At 41.9% G+C, this 18,153-nt stretch overlaps 1 protein-coding gene across 3 annotated transcripts in view; it reads left to right on the forward strand.

Moving 5' to 3' along the window:
• The window catches only part of PXYLP1 (2-phosphoxylose phosphatase 1), a 48,047-nt gene that overhangs the window by 13,029 nt on the left and 16,865 nt on the right, over nt 1-18,153 (forward strand). Inside the window, exons 2-4 of one of the 3 annotated variants that reach the window (XM_021553704.2) lie at nt 1,471-1,608; nt 16,656-16,753; nt 17,321-17,387. In XM_021553704.2, the coding sequence (XP_021409379.1) occupies nt 1,530-1,608; nt 16,656-16,753; nt 17,321-17,387 (244 nt within the window). In that variant the 5' untranslated portion in view covers nt 1,471-1,529. The remainder of the gene's footprint in view (nt 1-1,470; nt 1,609-16,655; nt 16,754-17,320; nt 17,388-18,153) is intronic. The other 2 variants (XM_085587112.1, XM_021553706.2) reach the window with 2 other exon arrangements.

The raw sequence follows: 18,153 nt of genomic DNA on the forward strand, positions 1-18,153 counted from the left end.
CATCTGTTTGGTTGCACTGCTTTATTCTCTCCTGGTGTTTCACATACACTAATCCTTTTACCTTCTATCCTTCACAGCTTTGTTAAACTGCAGTGTGTAGTTCAGTTTTGCTTCTGCCTGCCCTTCACTAGGGTGTTCCAGGATGAGCTATGATTTTTTGAAATTGAGAACTGTTAAAAATTGTTCCTTCCAACTTTCCCCCTCCCTCTCTTTTTACTTTATTTTTATTACTTCTTGCACATGCCATTTTTGGTGCTGTTAGCCTTTGGGAAAAATACTGTAATGACTCTGGTTTCTTGCTTCTCAAAATCTCCAGATCTTTCCATTTTTCCACAGTTTCCAAAAGCTGTAAAGGTAGTTGTTCAAGTAAAATAAGATGGAAAGACCTCAGTCCTGCAAAATGTATGTGTATAATGGATTTCACTTAATGTAATCACACAACTCTTTTTGAGACCAACTCCAGTGGATAAAATAAGTTCAATGATTCCTGAGACGTTTTCAAATACTAGTAATGAAATTAATTGGGGGGGGGGGGGGGGGTGGGAAGGGAGTGGTGTAGAAAATATCAGAATTTTGAGGTTGTTTTATCAGTACTCAGAGATTAAAATCTTGCTAAGATGGTTAGTTTTTGGAGTCCAGAAGAGTTTTGGTAAGCAAATATGTGTTAATTACATGTGTACATAAGAATTGTCATTCTCAAAAGCAGGAAAAATAAAGAGAGGCCTCTTTCTGTGAGGAAATAAGTTCTGGGGTAAAAAGAGATGGTGGAGGGGAAAAAAAGTTACTTTCTGTCAACAGGTTTGAATGTTCTGTCATAAACAGAACTCAGTTCAAAGGATCTGGGAATCTCAGAAGATTTCTTTCAAGACTGACCAATTTCCTGCAACACACTGTCAGTGCTAGGAGGAGGCATCTCTTTCACATAAGAGCAGCTGGTTGTTTAAAAAAGAAAAAAAGGCATGTAAGGGGGGAGAGCAACCCCCTCTCATCCCTTATATAGAGCAGTTTTCCACAGGAGAACATACATCTGTGAAAACAGGGCACTTGAACAAATTCTGTACTCTTCAGAATGTCATTTTGCAAGGAAAAGAATGTTTGGATGTTTTCAGGAGAGGGCTTGGGTTTTTTGTATTTGTATTTTTGCAATGAGTAACAACTACTGAGGCTTTATTACTTTTTTGTTTATTGTGTAGTGGTATTGACAGTGTTTCTTAGTCTTCATTATCTTAGGCATTGTGAATGTATTAACCCTGTGTTAGCAGGAGTGAGCTTAATTTTATGGAAAATAGAAATCTTTTTTATGTACCTGAAAGTTTTGTTGTGGAAATACAGTTAATCCTATTGTTAGGGTGAGGGCAACTTCTCCATTTTCTTGTTGCCAATTTGAATTGCCTTGTGTTCTTGCCTTTATAGGATAACTGATGCTTCCACATCTGAAATATATATTTGCCACTGTTTTGTTGTTTGCAGGAACCACAGATATCTGAAGATGAAGCCATGAAGAGCAAGCAGAGTGAATAATAATAATAATGCTTTTCCGCAACCGTTTTCTGTTCTTGCTGGCCTTGGCAGCCTTGTTAGCCTTTCTGAGCCTCAGTCTACAATTCTGTAAGTGTCCTCATGCTTTGTTTTTCACCTATGTTGGTCTGTAGGTGTGTTTAAAAATGGCCGTGATTACAGGTTGTTTAAGCATTCTTTCTTTATTGAAATACTTGGCATTTATTTTGGGTGTTTTTGTTTATTTGTAAGGATTTTTGTTTGTTTTCCAAAAAGGTAAGAAACAGTTTTGTGTAGAAATCTATACAATCTAGAGAGTTCAAATCAGGCTATTTTATTAAAAAAAACCCCTGCATTTTGTAGTGCAGTTAAGAAATTGGGTGTGATTTAATCCTTCCATGAAAGTAGACAAAAGACATTGGAGTGAAAACTGATGCAATTCCTATTTTACATTGCATCAGACCAGATGGAGTTTAGGAAACTGCTGTGAGAGGTTTGAGTGCTGGAACTTCTCCTGCTTTGTACCCTCCCATCAAGAATCTTCACGCAGCTGGATTGGTTCATCAGAAGAACCAAGAACAGATAAATTGTGTTGTGCTCAGGTGGGTCAGTGCAGAGGGCCCTGGCATCCTGGTGGCTGAGCAGGAGGTGGTGCTGAAGGCACTGCAGGTGCCAGGTGAGCACTGTGCCTGTGCCTGGTTATCACCTGCTGCAGCAGAGAGAACATTTCCTGGGTAAAGCCATATTTTGTGATAATGGGGTCTGTACTGATTAATGCACAGCAATGTAGTGAGGTGCACAGTCCATAGGATAGGATAACATTGTTTGTTGTTATTGTCATCTTTCATTGTGTTTTACTGAGCACAGTCCTTCTGGGGTGTGCTTTTTTCTGCATAGTGTAAAAACCCCCAAAACCCACAAGATTACATTAGACTGTGTCTTTTGCACATTACAGACAATTTAAAAAAAGGGAGAGAGAGAAAATGAAAGAAACTTTGTGGTTTTCTGCTGTTACTTTAGTGTGCTTAAACTCATCTGCATGTAATAAAGGGACCTGTGGCTCTGAATTGCTTTTTCAACCTCCTCTGGGCACAAACCAGGGGTCTGATTGCAGCTTGTTTTGCCCTTTAGGCTCGTTATAGCTCTGCCCTTGATGTTGGTTATGAATTGTGCATAGGGTGAAGGTCCTAGAGGAGCTGCAGCTGAAACATGAAACTGAATTGTTAAATTAATGAGTTTTATTTAGAGATGAGGAGGTAGGCATTTAGGAGAGTGAATCACATTTCATCTAAAGATAAAATGATTTTCCGCTTAATTAGAACATACCATTTCTGCTAGAGATAAGGATGTTGGAGAAGTGCTTTGAAAAGCACAGAAGCTGCAGCAGGCGGCCAAGGTGAAGCTCAGTGCCAATAGCAGAATACAGAGACCTTTACATCATGGGAACTGCAGTGCAGTCCACTGGGAGCCAAGACATTCAGATAGCCTGATACTTTAGCTTTTACTAGCTTCAGGATGTAGAGCAATTAGTCCAAACTTGGAGCAAAGTCCATCTTCATAGCAAAACCAAAACCCTCTTGGATCACCTTGTGCAGCTGTGCCAGCTGGGCAGCCTGCAGCTCAGCAGATTCAGGTGAGTTACCAGTGCTATCACTTGTTGCTTTCTTTATCAGGAGCTTTGCCACGGCCTCATCAGTGCCTGTTTCTGCCAGGAAACACTGTTTCTTCACATCCTCAGAATTTGAATTTTGGGATTGATGAGCTGGCTGGTTGCAGCATTCTTCAATACCAAAATTAGCACGAACTCCTCCTTCTCCATCCAGCACTTAAAACTCCTTTGAAAAAGGGTGAAATTTGAGCTCTTTTACCCCCACTTAGGCAGAGCATCCTGCTACAGGCCCCTCATGAAAAGACAGACTATGAGGTCTGGAGCAATTCCCCAGTGGAGCTGGTGCAGGGTTTGCAGCACAAATCTGATCAGGAGTGGCTGAGGGAGCTGGGAGTGTTTAGCCTGGAGAAAAGGGGGCTCAGGGGAATTTTATCACTCTCTACAACTACCCAAAAGGAGGTTGTACAAGGTGGGAATCAGTCTCTTCTCCCAGGTAACAAGTGATAGGACAAGAGGAAATAGTCTCAAGTTGTGCCGGGGGAGGTTTATATTGGATATTCTTCACCAGATGGGAGGTGTGGCATTGAACAGGCTGCTCAGGGCGGTGTTGGAGCCACCATCCCTGGAGGCAATTCAAAGACATGTAGATGTGGCACTTGGGGTCATGGTTTAGTGGTGAACACCGTGTGCTGGGTTAATGGTTGGTGTTGTTTTAAGAGGTCTTTTCCAAACTAAATGATTGATACTATGGTTTATGTTCATGGAGTGAAAATGAGTGTTTATACATTTAGACTCGAGAAAATGCCAAAGCCACTGATTTATTTTGTTTTGTTAGAAGGGAGGTACCTCCTGAAGCATTTGGAGTGGAAATGAATGTTTTATGCTGTTGTGAGATTGTGAATCTCTGTTAGCAAGCAGTGCACAGCTTTGTGGAGGAGGGCTGGTAATTTTAAAATATGCTTCTGCTTTTCTAAGCATGAAATGTTGAAAATGTTTGTTCCTTTCTGTGATAAATTTGTTTATAAAAGCAAAACAGTAACACTAAATGTATACTTATAAAAGTGGTACATATCTTCTATTTTCAAACTAATGCTTTAGAGCAGACCATAACTCCTCTAAGTGCTTGATATTTTATCCCTCTTACCCACATGTGGAACTGTGGCATTTGAAGCCATTTGATGTGAATTGTGGCTGACTCTGAAGCAAAGGGAGTAGTAAAGGCCAAACTCAGTTGTTTTTCTGTAGGTTCTGACTCAATATTACAAACAGCCCACACTGGGATGGCTGACAAGGTCACAGTCTGGCTCATGCTACAGCTGTGAGGATTCAGGAATTGCTTGCAGCAGTTTGCCACCCATCAAACAGAAAAGGATGCTGGTTTACTTTAATGTGCTGTGCTGGGAAGGACCTGGAACTGCTTTTTGAGCTGTGATTTCCTCAGCTGTGATGAGATGGAGGTGATGGGTGGTCGTGTGAGCAGTCCTAGTAAATCTGTCTTTGCTCAGACTCCTGAGGCAATTGTTTCAGAGCTTGTAGGTGTCACATCTCGAGTTCAGACACAAGGAGAAAAAAACAGGAAAACAACCAGGGTAGGACTTCAGAATCTTCAGTGTTGGTAAGGTGGGCATGAACCCAGGACTGACAGAAAACTGTCCCCTGTTGTGATGTTTGGTTGCTCTTGTCCCTTTCTTTTCTCTTGAGGTTTCTGAGTTCTGTAGTCTGCTTTCCTGTGCTGTTTTCACCACAAGGCTGGTGCTGTGTGTGGATACTAACAGCTCAGCTCACAGGGTAAATCATGGAGAAAGTTCCCCCCAAAGTCTCCCTCAAGAGCTCTGAGAGCCTGAAGGGTTCTCTCCCACCGGCAGCTTCAGTGGATGGACACGGAGCAGCTGGCCAGGATCCAGGTCAGAAGCTGCCCTCAGCTCTGTCCCAGGGCCAGGCCAGGCAGCTCCTGGAGCAGCTGGTTTATGTTTGTCACACGTGTGTGCTGCCTTGGCTGGCTGCAGCAAATGCCAGCTGCATCTTCTTCATCTCCGTATCCTGGGTAGAAGGAGACGTGTAAGCAGATTGCTGCACAGCTGGAGACTCTTCCTAAACTGGAACAGTCATTCTTCAGGCTGATGTGGTGCTTGGATCCTGTGAGACACACTCCTTCCTGCCAGGGTCCTCTGTCCTGTGCATTTTGGGCAATGGGGCACTTGCCTGGTTCTGCTCTTTACCTCCTTGAAGAGCAGCACAAGGACCAGGGTCTGTTGGGCTTTGTCTGCCCATGGGGCTCGCTGCTTTCCTGGCAATTTCACCAAAATAGGGGAACTTGCTTCTGGAAGTCCTGTTTTCAAGTTCTGTGTGTTTATTGACATAAATAATGCCACAGTTTTTTTTTTTTTCTTTTTTTTGAACATTCCTGGTGGATGATGGGTGAAATGCATTTGAGACACATTTGAAAAATTACTAGGATATTTTAATACCTGTTCATAGTTTTGTCAGGTTTGGTTACCATTTCTAGTAGGCACATAGAAGACTTTTAACAAAGAGTTTATACTTGCTGAAAACGTACAAACCTTAACAGTTCTAGGCATCTTTAATGTAATTGTGTGGCCTGGACTTCGAAGCTAAAGGCTGGGGCCAGATGAGCCCTCAAATTCAGTTTTGCTCTTAATGCATTGTACAGAGTTAAACCTGGAGCAATCAGCAATAGAGGGAACCTCTCTTGAATGGCAAATGCCACTGGATTTTGTACATGTTTGAATTTTTAAATAGCATAGGAAAATGACAGTGTTAAAAGCTAATACGAAGAAACGTTCCACTGCTGGCTAGAAGACTACTCTGATGTCTCTAATGGATAATTATATCAATGGAACATTTTTGTTTGGGAAGCCCATTAGACTGGAAAACTGGTTGACTTCCAACCATGACTAGCAGATTAAAGTTTTATTAGGAATTGTCTTTGTTTCTCTCTTGTTTTACATTTGGGGCCAGATCTACAGAAAAGAGTGGAGAAGTATTTTTCTTATAGTGTTTATTAGTCCACATGTGTTTCTATTTTTCTCCTCTTTGTTTATGTAAATGGTCATGGTTGTAAAACAGTTTAAAACTTTAGCATTAGAGACAAAAGCAGAGCTGGTTTTGATAGACTTGTCAGTAAGGCTGTTCTAAAATGTAATTATGTTGTTTTTATCTAAATTTTTCAGTGTTTCGCTTTGTCAGAAAAACTACAGAATGGAAAAATGACCTGTGCTAGACTGTGTATTTTTGTCTCTGAAAATATTACCTGTAATGCTGTTGACTAAAAATGGGCAGTTTTGTTCAGTACAAACATAGAGAATATATGTAGGGATACTTCATTTTTTTTTGCCAGAAGAAGGGGTTGCAGTGGCTGAGGTCTTTCTTCTTGCTCTGACTGCCTAGAGCAGTGCAAAGGGAAGGTAAATGCACTGGCTGGGGGCAATTCTTGCAGTTCAGGGACAGAGTATGGCAGTGCACCTGCACCCAAAGGATGTGTCAGAATCCAGCTGTGGTCCTGAAGCCTCAAATGAAGGAGATAAGACAGAATTTTGGACCCTGTCAATGTTAATTGCATTGGTTAGCTCAGGAATGGGAGTTTACAAGTAGGCCTAAAGAGCAGCTTTCTTTTTTCTCCAACGATTGGTACCTGAGAACCCAATTACTGGGCAAGCCCAGGCCTTTCATTACATTAGAAACATCTGTGACTGGCAGCAGAAGCCTCAAGGTGGGTCTCCTCAGGAGGTTTCAAAAATCTGTCCATGCGTTTCCTTGAATAAGCCAAATGGCAAGGCAATTTAAAAGCTATCTGTTAGGATGCCATGTGTACACTCTGTAAAATTTGCTTGACAATGATTTTTTTTTTTACTCTGTAATCAAAGGCATGTAAATTAATTTTTCCACGAAGTAAATACTTTTGGTTTTTAGGGTTTTCTTTCCTATTTATTGAAAGCCTAAGGGAAAAAGTAACACTCAAGAGAAGAGGATTAAAATGATGGTAGGAAAGCATCCCTTTTTACAGGGTTGCTTTTTCTAACCTTGTGGCTGACATCAGTTCCAGACTGCCCTTCTGAGGGCTCTGGCTCTTGGGCAGCTCTTGCCCATGGAGCTCCTCTTCTGGTTTAGAGTTTGTTTTCCTACATACTTGGATACTTTGATCAATGGCTTAGGCTTTCCTTTTGATAAAAAAGAATTTTGGTGACTGCCACTGCTTTTTAGGATGTTGACCGCTGCCCCAGGACAGTGCTGGTCCCCATGTAAAGTGTGGAAAGCTATTTTGTGGGGTTTTGGGGTTTGTAAAAATACTCTCTCTGCTTCGATGGGCCATGCTTGGGTGTTGGTGTATCAACATGTCTGGAAGTGACATTTTGCTGTTCCAGTAATAATTTCCCTCTACTTTCTGTGATTTGATTTTGCACTGGAGGTTTTGGTTTTAAAGATGAGTCATAGGAAACAGAAATTGGGATTTTCCACACAGAAGAGCAGAAGAGTTTTATTTTGTTGGCTCGAGCTTTGCCAGCAGCTCTCACTTGGTGAGGTCAGTGAGGGCATCATATGCAGCCCTGAGGTGTTTGGGGTTTAGCATGAGATCCTCACCAGGGCTTCCTGCAGCCCCTGCTGGGGGCCAGAGCCCATGGCCAGTGGCTGCATGGATGGGTTATTACATTTTGCTGGTGTATACAAGTAACTATATTTAAAAAAGCCACAGCTTTAGAATTCTTGATGTAGAGAACTTGTTTTTGTCATGTGTTACCAGCATATGAAATTAAAAGAACAGATATCTCCCTCTATGAATTTTGCCTTTGAGCTCATAAGCATGGCAAATTTTCCACTCATGAGAAGTCTCTCTGGATTTTGTTTCTTCGAAGTGCTAATTTAATCTGTATTTAAGACTAAAGAGAAAAATGACCCAGAAATAATAAATCCAAGGCTCTGTATATTTTAGCAGCCAATGAAGAGAGCTAACTGTAAACACAGAAATTTTTGTTAAGGATCCTTTTTATGTTTGTAACTGGAGTTTTAAATAACTGTTTTGTGATTTTTCAGTAGTGGTGCTATAATGCCTCAGTCCACAAAATGAACCCCTGAAGGGGAAGGAGAATGATGAATGCTTGAGAATGATAATATGGGGCAGTCTTACTTTCTCCTACAAAAGTAGATCAATCTTTTCAAAGTAGTTGCTTTAACTGTAGGTCATGTTAAATCGCTTGAGACAGGACTTGACCAACAGAAGTTACTTGTCAGGCTACAGAACTTCATGATTCTTATTTAAATCTGTATTCCGACTTCATCAATGGTGGTTAGTTGGACTGTATTTTAGCTGAGTTAATATGAAGTGTTAAAGCACATCTTTGAAGGCTACTGTACAGTTGATTCTGTAGGTCAGGTGATTTATTTATTTATATATTAGCAAATTCTGTTTTGACATGAAACCAGTTCTCTGCTTTTCCTTTTTCACAGCTCTTGAAAGGTGAGTCAGGCTGCCTTACAGGTCACTGCAGGCACATTTTAGAATGGCATGTCTGTCTTTTAAATCCTATAAAATTATTCCTAGTATTTTTCCATATGTTGCTGTATACTGGGCTACAATGTGTTTTAACAACTGAAACATTGTTTTTAAATTTGGACATTCACCCTATTTTGCTTGTAGAAATAGAAAAAAGAGAATATTGTTTCTAATGTGCAGCTGTTATATTCTCTATAAATGATGAGTCAGGGTTGGCTCACACAGGTGAAATCTGCACAGTGTAAAGCCTCATTTCTCACAAGAGCATGGCCCCTCTGTGTGGGGTTTGCATTCTAGCTCTTTTTGGGGTTTTCAGGGTAGCTGATGGCAGTGTGGGGTTTGCATTCTGGCTCTTTTTGGGGTTTTCAGGGTAGCTGATGGCAGTGTGGGGTTTGCATTCTGGCTCTTTTTGGGGTTTTCAGGGTAGCTGATGGCAGTGTGGGGTTTGCATTCTGGCTCTTTTTGGGGTTTTCAGGGTAGCTGATGGCAGTGTGGGTCCCAGTCCCCAGCCCTGACTGCCAGGGCTCTCTGGGAGGTTGGCTCTGGGCTTTGCTCACCTGTGGGTGAGGCAGCCAAGGCAGAGCTCACCTGTGTCTGGTTCTGCCCTCCCTGCTGGGTGTTCCTGTTGGGGCTGGCTGGGCACTGGGCAGTGATTCTAATCCCTGAAGTTTGCTCTTTCTATGAGCAATTTCTCAGCTGCTCATCCCCTTGCTACAGGGCTGCCTTCCCTTGTACTTCTGTTTATCTCATGTTACAGAGATGATGGCATCAGAACAAAACCTGGATGTCTTAAGCTGAGAAGGCAGACACAGCCTTGTCATTCTGCTTTGTTTTAGTAAGAGCCTTTTGGTAATCTTTTGCTGACCACTCTGATTTTTGAATGTTTTCTGAGAATTCACAGTCATTCACACTTTAGTAGCTTTATCTCTCTTACTTTACTTTTACCAGAGCTTTTAGGACAATATTATCTATTAATTGCAAATGAGTTCATCATACTTTAATAATTTGCTGTCCTTTGTTTGAGATTTGGGTTCTGCATCTTCATCAGAGAATGTTCCGACACAAATTTCCCTTCTCCTTGTGCAGTGAGCAGAGTTTCAACAGGACAGTACCAGGAAAACTACCTTAATGTCAATATTCCCTATTTCTAGGCCATGTGCAGTCTTCTGAAAGGCATGGAGGGCTACTTAAACTTCATGTTTGAGGATAGGTTTGTTTCTCTGAGCTGTGCTTTGTGCTTGCCTTAATCCCCACTGTGCTGCTGCAAATTGAGTTGAAAACCATTGGGGTTTATGGATGTGCTGGTTCCACTGTGTGTATCTGACAGAGAGATGCTTAATATACTTCATACAGTTGTTCATGTTTCTCCTTTGTCCTTTTAATTTTTCTCTTGTGAGTTGTCTTTCAGGCAGTTTTGTTCTTTTTATCGATGCTTTTTGCATTGTTGAAATGATACAGTGACTGACTTAATCCAAAGTGTCTTGTCACTTGAATGTAAAGGTTTTTGAAAAATTTATTGTGTGTTTTTGGGCATGTGGAGTTTCTGTGATTAATAAAGTCTCTCAAACTGTACTGATTTTGAAGATTTTAATGCCTATAGGCAGTTTCTTATTGCCTTTTGTTTTTTTCTAGTCAGAGTAATCTCTGTTCCCAAAATGAGTTCCCTTCTGGCTTTTCTAAGTTCATTCTCTGAGAGAAAAGCAGTGCTTGTACATACTGAATGGCATTGTGGTTTATTTTAAATGAGGTGGGGTCTAAGTAGTTTGTATTTAAAAGTCTGGGGCTTTTATGGACTTGCTGCAGTGAAATATGAAGTCTTGTAAAATAGAAGTGATCTCCCTTCATTACTTTTGTGAGATGGTTGGAATTAAAAGAGCTGGAAACATATGTGGTGTAATTTTGGGTTTACCAACTGTGCACATTAATGCTGAATGAAGACAAGAAGTAAGATTCACTGTCTTCCCCTAAGCTGTTTTATGGCAAGAGTCCCAAAGATACCAATAATTCTCTGATCCAGAGAGCACTCTTCTGAATTCCTGAGATGAATGACTGTCAAGGAAGGCTCCCCCAGCACAAAAATCTGTCAGGTTCTACTGTATTAAATATGTTTTGAAGTTTGCTGCTGGCAAATCCATGGCAACTTTCTGGTGTTGACAAGGACAAACAAGTGAGCTGGCTTGGCTTGGGTGAGCAGTGGCATATGGTGTTGAGATCACTTCCCTGAGCAGGTCAGTTTGTGGACAGAAAGCAGCTGGGATTAGATGTGAAACAGAAAAGTGCTAATTTAATGCAGTAGTGAAAATATTGATTTGAATTTGTAAGGCTTTTTATCTTGGAAGGACACTGCTGTAGGGAGGTGCCAGATGTCTGTGGGCTGTGTCTGGCTGATGCCATGAACATCTGAGGCCCCTGGTGCCTGCACAGGGCTGGGTGCTGCTCCTGCCCTGGGCTGGCAGTGCTTTGGTCTCTGCCTGCAGCCAGGTGTGGGCACAGGTGCTGCAGGGAGGGCAGGGAGCAGCTCAGGAGGCCCTCACCAGTGAGCTGACGTGGTTTGCTGCAGCCCAAAAGCTCCTGCCAAGGTGTTGTGACACCGGGGGAGCAATACTTGTGAAGATGTGGTGGGCAGAGCTAAGGTGTGGTTTTAAGTCTCTTTATTTCTTTGTTTTCCCTGTGTATTTTGGGATTCCTGTTTCAACAGCTGGATGTTCTAGTACACATCCTAATGACAGTTGACTTGAATGTCAAAAACATTGTGAATAATTTGGGATGAGTCTGAGGAGACTGAGCCTCCCCATTCTGAATTTGGGGAGAACCCTAAGGCAAGGAGGCATCCAGGATGATAAAGAAGACTAGTGCATGTTTGCCCTGTGTGCAGGGAGCACTCACAGGGCTTCAGCTGTAGGGAGCTCATGTCAGCAGCAGATTGCTGGGTAACAGAACAGGAGCAACTCTTGAACTATCTTGAACTCTGCTTTGTGGGGCATAATTTGTGTATCATGCCCAGCTGCTGTAGAAGAAAGGGTCACTGAAGCCTGGGGATTTGTAGCCCATGTTCCTGAGAAAATACATTTTGCTATGTGTTCTTCTGCTGTGCTGAGTCTTCTTGGCTGCTATGTTGGTGTTCAGTTCATGTGTGAAATCTGCCAAGCATCTTTTTTTTTCAGTCATGTTGCAATTGCTGCTGCACAGCTTCCCACTCCAGTATTTGTGTGAACCATACAAGACAAAAGGAAAGAAAAAAACAAAACCAAACAAACCTCAGTCTAAAAGCAAAGGTCCCCACCCCTGGAAAAGGATGGCAGAGGCTCTCAGGGCAGTGTATATCAGTGTAGAGCAGTTGATCTTTATTTTGGGACAATACGTGGAAATGGGAAGAGCTGCCAGCTGTTTCTGAACACAGCTGATAAAAGCTGTTTTGAAAATCTGTTCCAGGACAATTCATTTGGATTAGTTCATTTAGCTGTTGCTGAGTTCTGTAGACAGAAGCAGGACAGTGCTTTAAAATCTTACTGCAGTGCTCATGAATCTTGTTGCATAAGCAGCAGTTCCTGGATCTACTGTATTTGTAAAAATCGTGCTCAGGCCACAATTCCCCCGTGTTCAGTCTTTGTGTGTTTAAGCCTTGTTTGGTGGCCCTCAGGACACTGATTTGGTACAGCTGAAGTCTTCTCACAGCATGATGAGATGTGGCAGCTCCCAGCAATAGGAGGGACTTCTCCAGAGCGTGCTGGTTTATGGTGTTTGTTGCCCTTCTCTTTTGGGAGTCCCAGCGAGGCTGTGGTGGGCCAGGGCCAGTGTAACTGTCAGTGACAGCTCTGCTGGGCTCCTCTTGCATCTTGTCACTCAACAACCTGGAGAAGGAGCAAGATGTGACTTGAGCAATGTGTTTGTAGAGCAGCAAATGTGTCTGATTGTCTGGGTGTCTTGTAGGAACCTCCTCTACTCCCCCAGACCCAGTGCAGAGCCAAGCAATGGGGTAATTAGTGACATGCTGGGAAAGAAAAGCTTTAGCGTGCATATGGATTTCTTTTGAATAAATTAGTATATTAATTCGATGAAAATATAAATCTGATTAAAATTTAAATCTGTTTGCTGGTGAACATTGTAGAGTTTCAGTGTAGAAGGAAAATATGATAAAATACAGCAAGTAATTTTTCACTTTGGGAGGAGAAGTGGAAAATGATTTTCATCTCTAGAGGTTGAAAAGGCTCAGATTTGCAGTCGGCATTGCTGTGTTATTGCTGTCAGGCTGAAAATCCTGGAAGCTGTTTAAGTAGTGCCATATGCCCTTCTGAATTGTCCAGTGAAAAACAATGGGGGGTGGGGGGGAACCCCTAAAATGATAAAGCTCTTTTCAGAGCCGCATCTGGACTTAATAAATGCAAGCGCACATTGTATAATTTAATGTATCTGCTTAAATGAGATCTCAAACACAAGAGTGCACGGCCTGCCATGTTGTGTTTGGTGCAAAAAGGATTTTCTTAACATATTCCTTTTCCTCATGTAAGTCAGATTGTGACCTTGTAAAAAAAAATCTGCTAGCCATGCAGCTACTGCAGCTGGAAATAAGAAACCTGTGCTCTTGCAATACTGGTGTTTAAAGCTGGTAAGCTACCAGGCATGGTGGTTGTGTGTAGTTTGTTCTGTTTACCTTTGAACATGATCACACAAGTACTGAAATCTGTTTTTTTGCTCTGACTCTGATATGGAATAAGGCCCTGGGTCAGTACCTGTGAGCTATGGCACTGTGGGCAAGGGCTGCTTTTGGCACTTGGCCCAAAATAAGGAAAACCTTTAAAGAGAGTTCACAGCTTGTGAGCCAGAAAACAGGCAGACAAGCAGGCTTTGCCCCACTCCTGGAAAGGGGTAGGAGGGTTGGCTATTTCTGTCCAACTCTGTGAAAAACAGCTGAGGAGAGCAGCCTATTTATAGTAGCTCTCAGTTGTCCATAGGAACATTTGCATCTCCAGTGGAAAACTTTAGGGATCTGAAAACTAAGAAGGCTGAAAACTCAGGTGGCATTAGGCTGAAGAAAAAGCTTTTGGTTGCATTTCATTTAAGAAAATGACACCAGGATTGATTAGAAAAACTAAGATGCATTTACAAGTTGTAGCTGCAATTATATTATTGTTCTGGACAGAAAGCAGGGATTGTGGTGAGAAAACTCATACTGGGGTGTATGTGTAGGCTTCCACTTTGTTTGTGTGTGGCAGAAGAGCAGTGTTAAGTCTTGTTAAGTTTTTTTTCCTTATGTCCTAATGTCTGTGATTTTCTTCAAAACCCGCACATTAAAAATCTAAATAGAGCTCACACTTGTTCCCCCTTCATCAGATCTGACTTCCATGGGGTTAGCTGAGCTACATCTGCAGCCTCCTAGTTTCCCTGAGTTCCCATTTTCAGATGCTTCAGAAAACTTCTATTTCCTCCACTTTAAACAGACAAAGAGCATTTTAATTTCAAATTTCCCCTGGGTATTTTTCCAGTTGGAGGAGAGTGGTTCCTCGTGTTGGCTGCCCTGCTCCCATCCCCAGCCTGTTTCGGATGGAGAGTGGCTGTAGCCGAGTTCTCCAGGTGCAGAAGGGCAGGAAGGGACCTGATGCTTCAGGCTCTGTGGTGACTGAGTCTGCAAGGCTAAAAGAAAAGGGAAATCCACCTCTTTTCTTGATTAAATCACAAGAAGTCATTGGGGGAGGAAATGGAACTGTTACTTCTGTATTGTCACTATGAAACTGAAGATGTAGTTTGAGGAACTACATGAGGAAATATAAACATAGCACTTAACAGAATTTTAAAAGCAGCATTTTTCTGCTGTAATGCAGAAATGTACCCAACAAAGATGAGTGCACCAAAATGGACACACACCCTCCTCGTGCATCCAACTCCCCAGCTGTGTGAATTTAATCAATTTCTCATGACAGGTTAAAATTTCTCTGTAAGAATTTGAAATACGATGTTGTGTTTCACTAGTCTGTTGCAGCATTTCTCATGGTCTTCCAAGGTAATTTTTTTTTTTTTGCTGTAGGAAGAGAGATGCCCATGTTTATTTGATGGGATCAATAGAACTGTTCTAGTGGATTTTAATTTCTGGTGTCAAAATATGCTGTGCTGAAGGCCACAGCAGAAGTGTGGCTCTGCAGTGTGAAGTGCAGGTGTTCGAGGCTGCTGTAGCAAGCATTTTTCAGCACTTTTGATTAGAAAAACTGCCATGAAAGGCATATTTATTCATTATTTATTCATTACTTGTTTGCTACACCTAAATACTCTTTGTGAATGTTTTTTGAAGTTTGTCCTAGAATGTGACATGTAGGCTGCTGGCAATAGGATTGTGCTGTAAGAACTGCTTGAAAAGTCTCTATATTACTATGGTTTCTTTTACAGAAGGAAAAACAGCAGCAGCAGTCACAAAATCGAGTGGGTTAAATAGGTGTATGTGTCTGGGCACATGTCAGCCCATAACTCAGACTGGTGCTGAGTGTTTGCAAACTCTTGGAAACTCAGAGGGGATCTGTAGTCTCTGTTTGCTCCCATTTGGCTGCTCAATCCCATGAGCTTGGAAGTTCCTGCCTGTTCTCTCCTAGAGCAGACGAATTGTGTTGAATCACCCATTTTCAGAGTTTGGGCAGGTAACATTTCAGGTGTGTGAGGAGGGAAGGGTTTCCCTCTGCTGCCCTGCCACAGCTGCACTCTGAAAGTTGTACCTGTGTCACCTTGGAATGCACACAATTGTTAGGTTGAAATATTGTGGAGAATTTGCACTCCAAGGAGCCTTTATCTTCTCAGGGGTTTGTTAAAGCAGAGCATTTCGTTGTTGCTATTCCAGGTTAAATTTAAGTGTGTACCCTCCTCCATTCCCCACTGTTTTTCTCTTTGTTATCTGCCTCCCCCATAGCTCCTTTCACTCTTTTTCTCTGTATTGTGCTCAGGGAATTTAGCAGCACTGTTGGAAGAAAAGCTTGAAGCTTGGAGCCTGTTCTGGAATCCAAGGAGGGCTCTGGCTGCCCATGAGCACATCTGTGCTTGAGGGACCCCTTCTCCCCTTGCTCCTCAACAGGCAGGAGACACAGCAAGAGTGGAGGAAATGGAAGGGCAAGTGCTTGGTTGTGGTGAAAAAAGTAGTTAAGGGATTGAGACTGAAAAGACACTGAAGATTGTCACTTTGTAGGTTCAGTGTGCATAGATCGTACTTTAAAAAAAAGTCCTCTTCAGGTTCTGTAGGGCAAGAGGTTTGATTTAAAGTAAAAATTACTAGGGTTTTTATTTGTTACTGAAGCTACACATTCTAATAAACTAAAAGACAATAAAAGTTTAGTGGCTCCATTTATACTTTATATAAATACTAAATCTAAAGTTAGAAACTTGTGTTCACAGGCTTAGAAAGCCTTTCAAAAGACCTTTATGGTTATCTTTTTGAATAGCACTTGATAGTTTGACCAGTGTGAGGTTAAGAAGCCTTTTCTTGTTTGGGTGATTACTCACCATTCAAATACAGCACATTAGTGATGGTGGCCTTGTGCATTATGGATGAAGGCCCTTGCTATTAATACAGATCTTACCTTTGAGCCAGTCAAAGCCTTTTGTTTAGCAATGCAAAAGCAGAAAATGAGAAAGGTGGGTTGTGTGTCACACAGGCACGTGTGAACTTCATCAATACCCAAATGTGCATTTGCAGTCCAAGGCAGAGCTCTAAAACTGATCCTGGGGGATGCAGCCTGGGGATGAGGGTGGGGTTTTCTGGAACCACACCTGGGGGCTTGCAGGGATCGGACGTGGGACTTGCAGGGTCATACCCAGGGTCACAGGATGTCAGAGCTCTGTGCTCAGGTTGCTTCATTGCTCCACTGGCAGTGTACCTTCAGTGTTGCACAATGTACTCTTCAGCCCATATATGTGCCTTAGCTGTTTTTTCCAGATTGTTTTTCAGATTTTTTCCAGATGGTTTCTTCACCTTTTTTTCCCCACCTTAGTTGTTTTCAAGAATTCCTGCCTCTTTTGGGTTGTTCTTCTGTACAGTACACCTATTCTAGCTTCCCTTTTTTTCAGGGAGAGAGCATCTAGAAGAGCTGGGATGTTTGACCTGGACAAAAGGAGGCTCAGAGGGACCTTCTCTCTCTCTACAATCTAAAGGAGGTTGTAACCAGGTGCCAATCAGCCTCTTCTTCCAGTCCCATCAAGTGACAGACAAGAGGAAATTGCCTGAAGTTGTGCCAGGGGACTGGATATGAGGGAAAATGTGTGGATGTGGCATTTGGGGCCAGGTTTTAGTAGTGAATATGGTGGTGCTGGGTTAACAATTGGACTCAATGATCTCAGAAGCCTTTTCCAAACTTAATGCTTCTATGAATCTGTGAAAACCACATTCATCACCAGACTTTCAGAAGCCTGAGTGTTCTGCTCTGTGCTAGGCAGCCTTGTTACTGCCCTGGTAGGAGCAAAAGGGGTGGGGGGAAAGGTGGAAGTGGATAAATAACTTTTTGTGCTCTCTAACATGAGCGTTTGCTTTTCTTTACCCGTCAGCATAAGGTTACTCACAGTGGGCTTGCTGTTCTTCATTTCTGCTGTGTGCCTGCATTTCTGTTGGACTATTTTAAATAGTATGTTTGCATGGGGCTGAAAGAACCTCCTGTATTATAAAAGATGAAAACTTCAGCTCTCTGTTAAGTCAGAAAATTGAGACTAACATGGCTACTTGTACTGCTGCTTCTCAGGCTGTTTGGAGCTACAAGGGAAAACAGCAATGGAAACTGGTTTTGTTGCCTGTCTTTCTGATTTTAGGTAAATATTCTTGATTCCTTTCCATACATAAATGTTTCTTCTTGGTAAAGTGTTGCTACCTTTCATATCTCAAGCTGAAAGTAGGACTGCAGGAGGGAGAGAAATTGATAAAGAAGTGATTTAGTGTTTTATTTGATGTTCTTTCTGTGTGAAATGCACTTTGTGTGTTTGGTTTTCTGCTATACTGAATTTTGTCAAATTTGTGTCAGTTTTGTAGCCCTAATGTGTATCTGGCTCCCTGCTTGGGCATCTGAGCACAACAGCTGATTTGGTAAACTTGACGTTTTTCCAGAGGGGATTAGTTGCTGTGTAGGAATTGTTATGATCATTCCACTGAAAGCACTTCTGGGTCTCTCTTGCTTATCTCATATTTGGGGGTTTATATATTGGGCATTCGGGATCTCGGTGTGGGGGAAGGAGTATGGAAGTCATACAATTAACTTTTTGCTCTTTAAATGGGTCCTAATTAATGTATACTGGAAATAAGTGTTTAAGATGCCACTGGGTTTCTTCTTAAACATTTCTTAGTCAAGCTATTGAGTTCATTTTAGAATGTGGTCTTCAGGTTCTATGGTGTGATTTAAAAGAAAGGCTCCTGGAGGTTTTTTTTTTTAATTAAACTTAGTATCAGAATTTGGATTTTATTTCTTTTGAATTGTGTTGACTTAAAAAAATAATCTGAGTTTGGAGCTGCAAGAATTCTTGAAGGTGTGATTCTACAGCAGTATATAGGTGTAATCCTGTGTGGCCAGAGCCTCTCTGTCTC

The sequence above is a fragment of the Lonchura striata genome, chromosome 9, assembly GCF_050655825.1.
Source record: "Lonchura striata isolate lonStrDom1 chromosome 9, ASM5065582v1, whole genome shotgun sequence".
Classification (NCBI taxonomy): domain Eukaryota; kingdom Metazoa; phylum Chordata; class Aves; order Passeriformes; family Estrildidae; genus Lonchura; species Lonchura striata.